Source organism: Thunnus maccoyii, chromosome 1, assembly GCF_910596095.1.
Source record: "Thunnus maccoyii chromosome 1, fThuMac1.1, whole genome shotgun sequence".
Classification (NCBI taxonomy): domain Eukaryota; kingdom Metazoa; phylum Chordata; class Actinopteri; order Scombriformes; family Scombridae; genus Thunnus; species Thunnus maccoyii.
In genome coordinates this window covers 9801919-9815253 of record NC_056533.1, presented here as the reverse complement: position 1 = coordinate 9815253, position 13335 = coordinate 9801919, and the positions used below count along the sequence as shown (strand labels likewise).

The following is a 13335-nucleotide window of genomic DNA, read 5'->3' as shown; positions in this document are numbered from 1 at the left end:
GTAAACCTCAGGTCTGTCTGCTTTCTCCAATCTATTCCAAGACGCTATACAGCTAAAATTTACTCACTTCCATCAAAGGCATCATTAAATTACTCCGGAGTGCTAAAAATGAATACCACACTACGGCAGTATGACTTTATTTACACTGAGCAACATTACAACACACCGACCGTTGTAAATTATTATTTTAGTGAAGTCACTTCACATGTAATCGGTGAATCAAACCTCATGACCAACAAAACTGTGTCTGTGGCACAGAGTATTATTCTATGTGCTAAAGAGTAGAGGTGGGCCATCTGATGATTTTGATTGTGATCGATCTTGAAGGCGTCCACAATCTACTTTTCAGGAGAATCGTAGAGATTGTGGTATTTAATATCCTCTTACTTCTGTTTCTAAAATTCACATAATCTCATTGACTACCAGATCCACGATATATGATATGCTTATTGGACGAATAACTTCACGGTGCTCTACCTTGGGTGACGTATTGTGAACAACAGCACTTGTGCCAAAAGAGAACTCAACGTCAGTAGTATGGGAATGGTTTGGCTATGCAGTGTCAGATATTTCCCAAGCCAAAGTTATCTGTTAACTCTGTCGAACAACAGTGGGCTCTTCTGGAGGTAATACAACAAACCCATTCAACCAAATTAAAAGAAAGCACCTGATATGCTAATAGTGCTTCATTCAGGATGGCACAGCCTCACTCGTCAGCATCCCACAAGAGGAAAAAAAGATGATTCAATTGTGAAAATTAATATTCGATTGTGAAAAAAAGCAGCACTACCGTGGCTGTCTGCCTTGTGAGTGAAAGAGGTCTAAGGTCTTTAAATGAAGTTTTACAGTATAGTACATTATTTTATTTGTTTATTTTGTAATATGTAGGTATGTAGATCTTTTTAAAGACACGTTTATGTTGAATTAAATATACCTATACAAGCAGTTATGTCTCACAAAAATAGATATTCGAATGGTTTAAACTTGTGTGTTTTTTTAGAAGGGATATATTAATATATGATAGACTATATTAGAATAACTAATAATTGTAAGGTTGTAAAATATTTGTGTGGTAAATAATGTGAGAGGATAGTTATACCTCTAAGAAATATATTTAACCTGGCAGGGCTTCATGCTTGAGAATTATTCATGTGAGCAGTGGTACAGACCAACAAGTTAAATACGCAGTATACAGTATAAGAGACCATATATGGTACAAGAACAACAGGACCTCACATATTGTGCCAAGGGTCACTGCAACACAGTGTGAACAGTAGTCTATATACATGTGCACCGTATATATCACTATATGAAGTCAGCCTATATAAAACTCAAGGAGACTTTGCTCAACAGTGTCATATGACCTTGGTTCTACTTCCCTGCAGCTGCCAAAGGCGTTGGTGGATGTCTTTGTTTCATTTGGCTATTCCCCTTTCTCTGTTTGCCTTCATTAAAGAGCAGGTGTTGAGATATGCTGAGTGGGAGTGGCTGTAAAGGACGAATGGAATCAGCAATGGTGTGGGGAGGGGGGCTTGTGGTTTCACTACTGACTGATCAAATTACAGCAGGCATCAGTAGCTCAGTTTCCATTAGAAGCAAGGAAGTCAATCCTCCAGGGTCGATTCGGGAAAAAAAAAGTGTGACAACTAATGGACATGCACGATTTGCATTTAAATGTGAGAACTTTTTGCCTTTCAATTCAATTAAATGGAGAGCAGTGTGGCCCTCAGTGACGATGCGCATGAGGGGTCATCCAAAAAGTCATTTGCATGATGTTGCAGGAGCAAACACTGTAAGGCAGCTGTAAGGCAGACACTTCACATACAAAGGCAAGAAGACCTTGTGCTCTAAACAGGTATACGTGGAAAACAAAATTAAATGGGCCTTCTGAGAGGAGCACAATATACTTATTCCGCTCATAAACACATTTTTCGTTTCTTTAAGGGGGCACAACTATACACAAATATCTCCACAATGCAAAGCACTAGAGCATATAGACAATACAACCACAAAGGAAATAAGCATTTCAATGTAGCAACAGCTGCATTTTCCATTTCTCCAAAGGAGGTATAGACACATGAGGAACAAGGGAAAGTCCAATTATAATCTACCACAGAATTACAATTGCCATCTGTAGTAATAATAATACTAATAATAAAACAATGAATAGGAGCAAAGAAAATTTCAATTTGATATACAACATGTTAGATATGTAACAAATGACCAGGGGTTGCTAAATATTTTCAAATCATGGGACCACAGAGCTCAGTCTAATAAAAGCTTGGTTCAAGTATTTTGCATTTAAGATGTTTGTCTTTGTGTCCATGTTAACAGTGGAGAGTTGTAAGTTGATAAATCGATGAATGAATAACCTGGCACATGCTAAACCCAGCAGTCTTGTGCGTGCACGAAAGAATCATGACGTCAAGGATGACAAGACTTGACACTGCCAGTTACTGCTGTGTTTGACCGGGCCATGGTGTGGTGGAGCTGAAGGGACTGGACACACCATGAGAAGCGTCCTCCTGTCTGCCAGCAGCAGATGTGCCCTTTGGCACTCAGACAAATAAAAAAAGTGTCTCTGCCTGCACCAGCGGGACCTCCCATCCAGCTCCTCCCATTCAGGCCCTTTGGCTTTTTTCTTTTACAGCCCCTGCGACACTGAGTGAAATGAATTGAAAGATCACTAATCAGGGGCCCAACTACAACACGGACATGCACCCACCCACCCCCATCAAACCCCCTGTCTCTTGTTGGGAGCCCCCGGTGGGAATGTTCACTGTTTGAAGAGTTAACTCTTTAATTCCGTCTGGAATGTTTCCTCTGGGTGGGGCAGTTTAGTGTGTTGAACCAGACCACTAACCCTTCTTCTCCTTCCACAGCATCTCCTCCCCCCTCGTCCTCCCCCTTCATCTCCCTACTAAATTCAATACCTCTATTTCTGGCCAGGGGGAATCTTCCACACTTAACTGTTAAGAGCAAGTCAGCACAAAATGAAGCATGGTCTTTGCCAGTAAGATTACACCTGACACACTAATTCATATAAATCTAAAACTGACATTCACATGTGAAAACTTTAATACCCACACTGACATTTTCAGCTAGTTATAGATGTTTGCCATCCACACTGATACACCAAAAATCATAGAAATTTGTTAAAATCTCAGGTCACTTGAGCAAGAAGCATGAAACATGAATACATGAATCAAATCAACACCAAAAACACTCTGTTTTCCCCTGTCCAAACTAATATGTGATATTGGAGATAAGTCTAGCCAATATTTGAAATGCATCTTCATCTTATCAAAAATACAGAGCATTTTTTAAAAGATTAATCTTTAGTCGCAGCCAAAAAATGCCATCAGCTTAGTGGGATGGGAGGCCAAAAGTAACCTAAAGATGTGCATTTTCAAATAAATGTATCATAATTTGGCAAATGCCATTAGGAGCTCACGGGTTGCGCTATTTGGATAAATACTGTAATAACAAGTTCACTTTTGACCTCTTGTGACTATTTTTAAATACAAGCAAGATTAAATTTAATTATTTAATGTTCCAATCTTGCCTGTTCACCAATTCTACTGGAAACTGGAAGTGCAAAATAGAATTACGCATCACTAATCGTGCAGTTGTAGGCTTGTATTTGTTTCCATCCTGACACAAATTCAACTGTAGCCATAACAATCAGGCTACATTAAGCATGGAGCAGCATCCATCAGAAAGATGCCATTAAAAAGGCAATCCAGAGCTAAAAGCCCGGCTGCCTTCATCCAGCCAAAGTCTGCTGTTAATGAGGCAAAACAAGGTTCACACAGCATTGAACTACAAACATAAACAAAAAAAAAATCCCAAAGCAACGTGCCATATACATGAATGTGTAAACGCCAAACCTCACCTCAGTCTGTTAAAAATGCTCGACTACCACCGACTGTTTTGAGAGTTTAGCACCTGATAAGAAAACATGCACTAGCAAAAGTAAAATAACAAGAAGTGCTTTAATTTCTCACTAAAGGTGCACTATGTAAAATTTAGCCACCTGCATCAAAGAAACCACCAACATTTTCACAGAATTATCACTCACCGATCTAAATGGTTACTTTCTCACCTAAAAAAATATTAAAAACTTAATAAAGTGACATATTAACAGCCCGTGAAAATTTCAAAATCTCTACCATTGCAGCTCAAGGCAGCACTACTTCTTCTTCCTCTCATGTTAGACTGAGGGCAGTGCTTGAGGCTAAAACCTGAATAATTTGAAATATACAGTAAGCAACACAATCTTTTCATTCTGCCTGTTTTAGTAAACCTCACTAGAACACATCATATTCATTGTGACGTTGCTCTATTTGAACATGTGTCTGACAGCAAAAAAGGAAGAGAGAAAGAAATGGTGGGTCGGCTAAAATGTTGGGAGAAATATCACCCCTGTGACTTAAAATTAAAGCTAAAATCAGACATCTTCACCCAGCCTAATCTGTATTAGGATCAGTGCTGTAGCTAAGGAGGCAAATCTGGAAATTAGGTTAACCATTTAGTGTCCAGCTTATTCATCACAAATGCCATTAGTAATATAATTTTGTAGTCATGAAGTCATTCACAAGACAAAGACCCTGGCGAGGAACTATAAATTCAAATTTACAAAAAGGCATTAAGAAGAAAAATGGAAAAGAGCATTAACATATTCAAATGAAAAATATATGTAACAATAAGATTTGGGAATCTATTTATAGTGTATGTAAATTAAAATTATATATCCATTGACACATAAGGTGAAGGAAGTGTTAAATGTTGGTGTTCATGGTGCTCGGAAACCCTCAAATGCAGAATTAACAGAACTGCTACACAAAAGTAGCTTGAAAAAGAAATTAAAGAACTCACACTGCGCTACACAATATTATACTATATATAATGTTTATATAATGACTTATTGAACAGATACCAATTTGAATCAGTCCTTTACTGTTACATTTGTAGATTCTTGTTGCGCCAAAACATGTGAGACAATGTATGTTGTAGTCAAGTTTCCATCCAAATATAGCTCAAACTTTAATCAAATTTCCATAAAATAGGCAAAACAAAATGCAAATTAACCACCTCAGCCAAACATAAAAACCTTGTTGTGAATTTATGGCACTGAGGGGTTTTTTTATGTGCAAATTGAAAATGTGCATAAAAGCAGGTAGATGGATATGCAGTGTGTTCACAGTAGAAGCAAATGGACTTTCAATTCCCTGTGTAGCTCAACAGTTTGAGCATGACAAATATAATACAGGTCTCACATATTACAGTCACGCTTTTTGTTCTGAACAAGCACTGCAAAATGTTTTAATGGACCTCAGCTTTCCTTCTTATTTCTCATCTCAATGACCTCCACTTGCAGGCGGTTTGTACAAGCAGGGGTCAAGACTGTAATTCCAGCCTTATTACATCAGCATAACAGGAAGTCCAGTAAACAGAATAAGACTAAGTACACCATTTAAAACCCACTGACAGTTGTGGCATGTTGAGACACCAACATAGCATTTCAGAGAGCACAAACCGGGCCAAGTTGGCATACACAGCCTGCACAACAGGCAATGACGCCTCCAAGCTCCCACCGCAACACCAGAAAGAGCCATGGTGATACTGGAGTATGTTTGTCATACATCCAGTGGCCTTCCCAACAACAATGCAGCGCTGGACTGATGCACTAGGGAATATTTGTTCCACATTCCACCGTCAAAATGAAAACTTGAGTCCATCTGTTAAATACAATGTCCTCCTCATTTATCATAAATGAACAAGGCCAAACATTCCTACCTCTAAAAGCTCACACACAATCCTTATCGATCTCTGCGCTGCAGCCGTGCAGTTCCCCACTTCCTGGCTGATGTGTTGCTGGGGCGACAGCTAAATTATGCAACAGCGCTGGCTCAACAGACAGGCTTCAGCGCCTCAACAGCAGAGCAGAGCTCAAGGGTGGCAAAATGATGGCAGGGCTTAGCAGTTACAGAGGTCCAGTTACTCTGGGGAGATTTGGACCACTGTGATGTGGTCTTGTTGCCCTTGTTGGCAGTAACTTTTCCCTCATCTAAGCTGTAGGCTGGTTTTCCCTTCATGTTTTTCCAAGGCAAATGAGAGTACTGCTGTTGCACTGATTTACTTAACGTTTTCCAGCTTTTCCTGCTTTTGCGGCATCTCCAGATCAAAATCGTCTGATTTACTCAAATGACAAACTACAAATCTAATCAGTTTGAAGGTCCTGCCATTGAGTCTGGTAAATACATTATCATGCAAATGTGAAATCTGAATTTACTAGATGACTGACAGTCTATCACAGTTAATTTTATGCTCCATTATTGGTAAAGCTTAACCACTTGTCTTAGGTGAGAGTTAATTTATGTAATTGTACTTGCTGGTTTATGTGACCCAATGAGAGAGAGAACCAAATTGTGCTATGTAAAGTCATTTTTCTTCATTGAATTGTGGGATATCATTACACAGAATCGTGAAGAAGAACTCAAGTTACAAATTAAAATTAAAATATGGACAAATTATGCCAAACTGTAAGAAATAGACTCACGTCAGTTTCTGGTAGCTTTGTCATCATTCTACCTCTGTGATCACAGCAATGCAAATCAAGACATGCTCTGTTCACTGCCTCCATTTTGTCTCAATTGTCAAAAAGCAAAGTTGTACAGGAACAAACAGCATGTTAACAAAAAACCACTGCATTCACACACCACCTGTAGCATACCACACAGAACATCCCTCAGTTACAACGTCCAGCCAATCCAAGCGAAGCAGTGTCACCACCGATACAGTCGGACATGAGACACAATCTGTGTTCTGCAGGCATGATTAAAAGTCTATTAATCACACAGGGATTATCGCAAGGAGCGGAGGGGTCTATGGACGTGTGTGTGTGTGTGTGTGTGTGAGCAGGAGGGGTGGGGTGGTGGATTACAGGGGTCATGCAGCCTCTGTCCCACTGCGGTGGAGGCCAAAGTGCTGAGGCTGGCCGGCTGCCCGCCCCAGCCCTCTCTCCACACGCGCCTTTGTCCATCCCCTTGTTTGACAATTATTTACTCTGCTGTTTAGGACAGGGCTGAGGTCACCACACATACATCATTGACACGAAAACACTGGCTACCAGTGTCCGTCATCCCCCATCTGACCTGTGTAGGCCCTTACCACTGGTGTACACTCAAAACATTGAGGAGTACAGGACTTCAAGATGGACTAATGAAATGGTTGTCAGTCGAATACTGCTGCTGCGTGAGGAAAATTACATACATCTTGACATTACATTGTTACTACAGGAATATACGCCGACTGTTTGTTGTTATATCTACGGCATGTTACACATAGCCCGTCCATTGTTTCAGGTTTATAACTGATCTTAACAATTATCACTATTTGTTGCTCAGTCTTGCTGAATTAGAAAACATTATGCTCTTGTTTGCTTCTCTGTGCGCTCTTTGCGCAAAATCAGGAGCCAAACTCTTTAAATATGGTCCGCTGTGGCTCAACAGCATGGCGGTACCTCTGTCAGAATGGCCACAGCCATTAAACGCACACACGGTACTTTGGTTATGAGCTTCCACCCACTGTGACAGGCTGCATGAAATGTAAATGTTAATGTAAATGGTCTTCTGTATATTTGGCTCTTTTAGCTAGTCATCTCATCTCCTCTCTGTCACTTTTTAAAACATAATAAATGCGCTCCCCCCATTATTATAGGGGGTCGGTATTTGCGGCATCTGCCAGGCTTGTCTCTGGCCTCTCGAAGACAATGACATCAAAAAAAAAAAAAAAAAAAAAAAAAAAACAGTTCCCCTGCCTCCACTGTCCCCCTCCCCCTACAGTGGTGCAACCTGAAACTGCCTGAAGAGATGAGCCGTCATTAAATACTGCAGAGCTGACATAATGACAGGAAAGATAAAAGAGAGGAAACAAAAAAAGGCCAGACCAATTCTCGTCCCATAATGCCTCCCCCAACCCCCAGGCTCAGCCCGCCTCTCCTAATAAAAGACACCGGGCCACAGATAGGGCACTGGTCAGCTACAACTTTGCTGCTCTGATCTTCTGTTCTGACAACGTTCACACAAAGCCCGGCCACCTTGCAGAATACTACTACTCAACTCTTTCCGACACCTCTGGAAACAATAAGCAGCTGGAAACAATGCAGTGAAACTCCATTTCATACTGTGACCTTACGCTATAGAGTGCTATTAATAATTTCCGGTAGATCCCTGTGAGTGTAGAAGTACTATAATAATAAAAACACAACTACTATTGCTGCTCCTCCTCCTACCTCTACACTACTGCCTTCCCTCAGCATAGTGCTGCAGGGCTCCCGCGTGTCATTACCAAATGTCCGTGCTCCAAAGCTAAATTAGGAAATGTGGTCAAGAGAGGCACCATTCAAAGACATTTGCCTTTAAATAGACAGTAATAAAAGCCAGACATATGATAGTCCAGCACCCTCAGCCCACTGATCAAGCTCAGATATGTCCTCTTGACACTGCCCACTCTTGTGCAACTAAGGCTTTTTATATCACCCACAGGCTGCTGAGCTCTCCTTAACCTGCTATGTCCTGAGCTATGATGCTAAACCACATGTAGCTCGGCTTGGTTCCCAGTTGGCATTCCAGCGTTCTGTAACATTGTGCTGAGGCAATATTTACCTTGAAGGGAAAGTGCACTTGGCACACAGCCGAAACTCTTGGGGTGGGGGGAGTGGGGGGGTGTAACGGGCTGCTACTGTGTACTACATTCAAAACTTCCCACCCACCCAAAATCCTCGTGCTGACCCGGCCAACCACCCACAGCCTCACAGCAGCAGCCCTGCCCTGCCTGACTCCGCTACCTGGATCAGAGCCAAACCAGAGCCTGAGCAAAGCGCCAAGAGGGAAAGCAAACGGGAGAGAGAGACACACACACACAGAACGTGAACACGGGGGAGAGAACTATTGAGCGTGAACACATTGCGCCCCAGCCTGGCTCTTTGCCAGGACTCACTTAGGAGGATTTTTAGCCACAAAAGCCAATCGGCGGTCAACCCTCCACTGAGATTTTAAGTGTCTCACAAAGATACTGCTGGAGAAGTTTGTGCTACAGTTAAGATTAAGCAGTTGCTCACAGCAGGGGGCTGGACTGAGAAATCAAACAGAAAGCTCAATGGGAGAGTAGTGAAGACTGAAAGGCCTTCCTTCTTTAGGTCACACTGAACAGCAGTGTTTTTATGATGCGGCTCTGTGTTCACTCACTAAATTTAAGGAAAGATACAAGAATTTAAACCAAAACTAGGATTGGAGATAAATCTTCAGAGATAGTGTCAAAAAAATTCATTCTAGATAGAGGAATCCTGTTTTTGTGTACCTGACAGGAAGGTAGCTTTGGGAAAAGACCAACACAGGAATTGATGTAGTAAGGAAGAGACAGCGTGGCAGGGCGCCAAGGCAGAGCACTGACCTGTCTGAAGTGATCATCAAAGCCCCAGTCGGCCTGTCCGTTAGGAGAGGTAGCAGAATGAGGCCCCGCTGGAGACAGGCCCTCGTCAGGTTCCTGCTTCACTCTGATAGGTGGCGATGCAGCCCTCTGGGGGGCCGACGCAGAATAACTGCCAAACGGACGGGGCGGGATGCGTGAGGCGCTCTGCTGCAAAGCAAGGGTCTGCTTGCGGAGGAACTCCAGACCGCTGGCACTTCCCTCCTCGTCGTCACTGCCCTCATCCCCCTCCATCATCTCATTGTCGTCATCATTGTCCCCAGAATCCCGACCTCTGTCCTCGTCATCCTCTCTTTCCGAGTCCACACTGCTCTGATTGGACACCCGGGGAGGCAACCCGCCACCAGGGACTCCTCCAGCCAGGCCTTTACCCATGAAGCTTGCTCCAGAGGCCCGGGCAGCCGCCAGGATAGCTTGTTGAGCAGCGACCTGCTGAGCATACATGATGTGGGCTTCTCGCAGCTTCCTCTCCTTGCGCTCCATTTCCAGTCGCGCCTGCTGCTGGCGCTGGAGCTGCTCCATCACTGCCTCCAGCTTCATCCCCCCTGAAGAGGTGCTCTGAGGAAAAGCCACACCAGGCTCTTGAGACATGCTGGGCTGTGGGTAGAAGAGAAGGAGTCATGGATGACCTACAATATACTGAAATGAGACGTGTGTAAAGCACCTGCGTCCCCCAAAAAAAAATCAAAACAACAATGGACACAAAAGAGCCAGATTGAAACATAGTGAAACATAAACTGACGCACACACACATACAGACAATCCTGCCACACCATTTCCATCAGGTGCATGTAGTAAAAACTTGCTAAGATGAAACTCCTTGCACTCATTCACTTTGGTCAATGTTTGAACCAGAGGACCTTAGCTGAATGCCACTGAGTCAACAGTTGGAAAATCCACAGAGCAATAAATATGAACTACATTTACATACTCATACTCAGACTCAGACTCTCTTTATTATAAACCCATCCATATACAAGTATACATTTGGGATGAAATGCTGTGTCCCAGGAGCCTGTGGTGCAACAGTTAAACATGCAAGACTTGAAATACATGACATAAAACCTGAGGACATAAACTGAACAAATCAGTGCATAACATAATAGCGCAAGAGATGAAGACGGTGGTGGAAAAACAATATAGACTATAGGACAGGACAGTAGTGCAAAGACAATGTAAACTGTAAAACAAGACACTAGTGCAAACAAGACACTAATGTAAAGTAAATACATACATACATGGACTAAATCAGAAAAATATGTAAACTCGGTTGTGGCTTCAACTCTCCATATTTACATCTAAACTCAATCTGATTAGAAACAATGAAGCAGGAAAATTCACTAATCCTGTAACTAATGTAACCAGGTTCATTACAAAGTAGTCAGGCTCGAAAAAAGGGACTGAAGCAATCTTAAAGAGCGTTTTAGCGTGTTAATCCTCACATATCGTCAGAGCTAGATGTTACACATGGCAACCACAAAAAATATTTGGCAATACAAGAAAAAAGAGGAAATGCTCTTGAGGGACCTCTCATAATGAATCCTGTTACACGTTTGAACGCCTTTTGCAAAGCAAGGTCGGAATCTTTCGCCCAAACGACTGCGTTTTAGTGTGGACAGTAAAAAGTCATCCGCAAAGTGTTCAAAACTCTTAAATAACTCGAGAGGCAGATAAAATGCTTACAAACAGCCTGCAGCCGATACTTCGGCATTAAAAAGGAGAAAAAAGGAGGGTCATCATCATTATAAGGCAAACAACCACCTGAGAGACAGAATAAGCCAGGCTGTCAGAAATATACACCTTTTCCACGCTTTGCTAACAACCACATCCACGTAATACATACGAAGCACGTTTTAAGCACACAAACAGGCAAAACTAGCATACTAACGTTATATATTCATCTAAATGTGTATTTTTTGACATTGTAAAATAAGTAAAAAGTAGCCTACCATACGGTCGAATTAGCTCTGTGAGGTTTTCCTACTTTTCTTCCTTCTTAACGTTATATTAAGCCAACTCTATTCCGTACATACGGAGCGGTTTAACTGCGTGTCTCGGAGGGTTTTTCGCTCGTTAACTGATTAGAAAAACGTAAAAGCGACACCAAGCAAGACGACGACTCACCATTTGTGCCTTACTGCTGCCTGAGTTGTCCACCATCCCTCCTTCCTTGGCTTTATCCTCCTTTCTTCCCTCGTTTCTGGCACTCGTTCAAACACTTGTAAACACACACACATACACACACGCGCGCGCGCCAACACGCACGCACTCACTCACACGCGCGCGCACGCAGAAATCCTGTGCACGCACCGGTGACTCCGACTGATCCGCCAGCAGAAAGGCGCTATGTATGCTCTTTTCTGGGCGACCTCTCCAAAAAATGTGGCTGTATTTCCTTCGTTCTTTCCCCGCTGTTTTTTTTCTGATTTACTTCTTTAATCGAGAGGGCGATCGACTGGGAAATAGCCTGATCTCATATCTCGGAGAGCGCTGAGGTAACTCCCTTCAGTCGTCTTTTTTTTTTTTTCCTCCCCTTCAATTGACACCCCCCACATGGCGCACAGCAGCGTTAGGCCCGCCCAGCGACAGCAACAAGTCTCACTGCCTTTTCAGTTTCATGACACTCATTAAAGATCCCCTCCAAACCTGTTAGAAGAGGGAGCCTATATAAAATACTCTGAATAATAATTTGTGTCCGGTATGGCTTTTCCACCAAAAAAAGTTCAATTATCTTGTTAAAATCCTTAAAATTACATCTACGCCATCTCCCTCATTGAAAATTCAAGATCTATGAATATGCAAATATATTTAATTTCAGTAGTTTAATTGCTGGACAGGAGATGTCTCCTACTTCACTGTAAAGTCAATTCTCAGTGTTAGTGCACTGGAGGCTTCAAGCCTCCACATCACAATTGTGTGAGTTGAATTTTAGACCAAACTATTTATGATGTCATAAATCATGCTCATAGGCCCACCCCTTAAAATCAGATTTTCATTGAGCTCAAAGAAACTTTCCACTTTCTGCAGATAAATGTGAAAACAAACTGCACATACATCATTCTGCACAGTGAAGCCCCAATATCAAACTGAAGGAACAAGAAAAAAATAACATATTTTTGAGTGGATGGGGACTTTAAGTAGTCTTACCTGTAACTTATTTCTTCATATGGGTTTCTTTATTTGTAATATAGCATTCAGAAGGCTAAAAAACTAAACATAGGTAGGCCAACGCACACAAAAGTAGTTATAATGGCATCCTACTGCACCACATGGTCTAAATTTAAAAACCCAAAGCAAAAGGATATATAATGTTTTACAGCTTTCTAATCAGAAATTAGTTACATGCTGTCAAATATATTTATGGGCACTATTAATGAAAATATATCATTTTAAAAATCCAAATTGCAGGGTTGGAAATATATGTGGAGATTGTTTTGGGTTTTGGGTTTTTTTCACATTATACATGGTTTACTGAATCGTTTTATGAATGCTACATAACTTGATAATGAATGTAGTGTAATGTTTCCATCAAATACTTATAAAAACACTAATTTAAAGGTGCATAGTAATGAAGGATTAGTAGTTGCATTGGGAATGCAGCGTAGCTCCATGCTGCCCCCTTGTGGAACAACAACTACCTTGCTCATAATGGTTACTGTGGCTTTTTATCCCATAATGGAAAAGCTTTATATTATAATAACAGTCACACACGACAGTATAGATAACTGAGCTTTATTTAATAATGTAAACCAATAAACGGTACAATCAAATAAAAAAGATTAGTGTCTAACATCATAAAATAACAATTTAAGCTATTGCATTTAGCACTCAATAACACTATAT

The 13335-nt window shown here is 41.6% G+C and overlaps 1 protein-coding gene across 2 annotated transcripts in view; it reads right to left on the bottom strand.

The window, feature by feature from the left end:
• Positions 1–11986, bottom strand: part of LOC121898877 (AT-rich interactive domain-containing protein 3B-like) — a 54564-nt gene extending 42578 nt beyond the window's left edge. The window contains exons 1-2 of one of the 2 annotated variants that reach the window (XM_042414365.1): positions 11617–11986; positions 9457–10089 (exon numbers count right to left, since the gene is read on the bottom strand). In XM_042414365.1, the coding sequence (XP_042270299.1) occupies positions 9457–10089; positions 11617–11652 (669 nt within the window). In that variant the 5' untranslated portion in view covers positions 11653–11986. The other variant, XM_042414374.1, reaches the window with a different exon arrangement.
• Positions 11987–13335: the final 1349 nt, after the last annotated feature.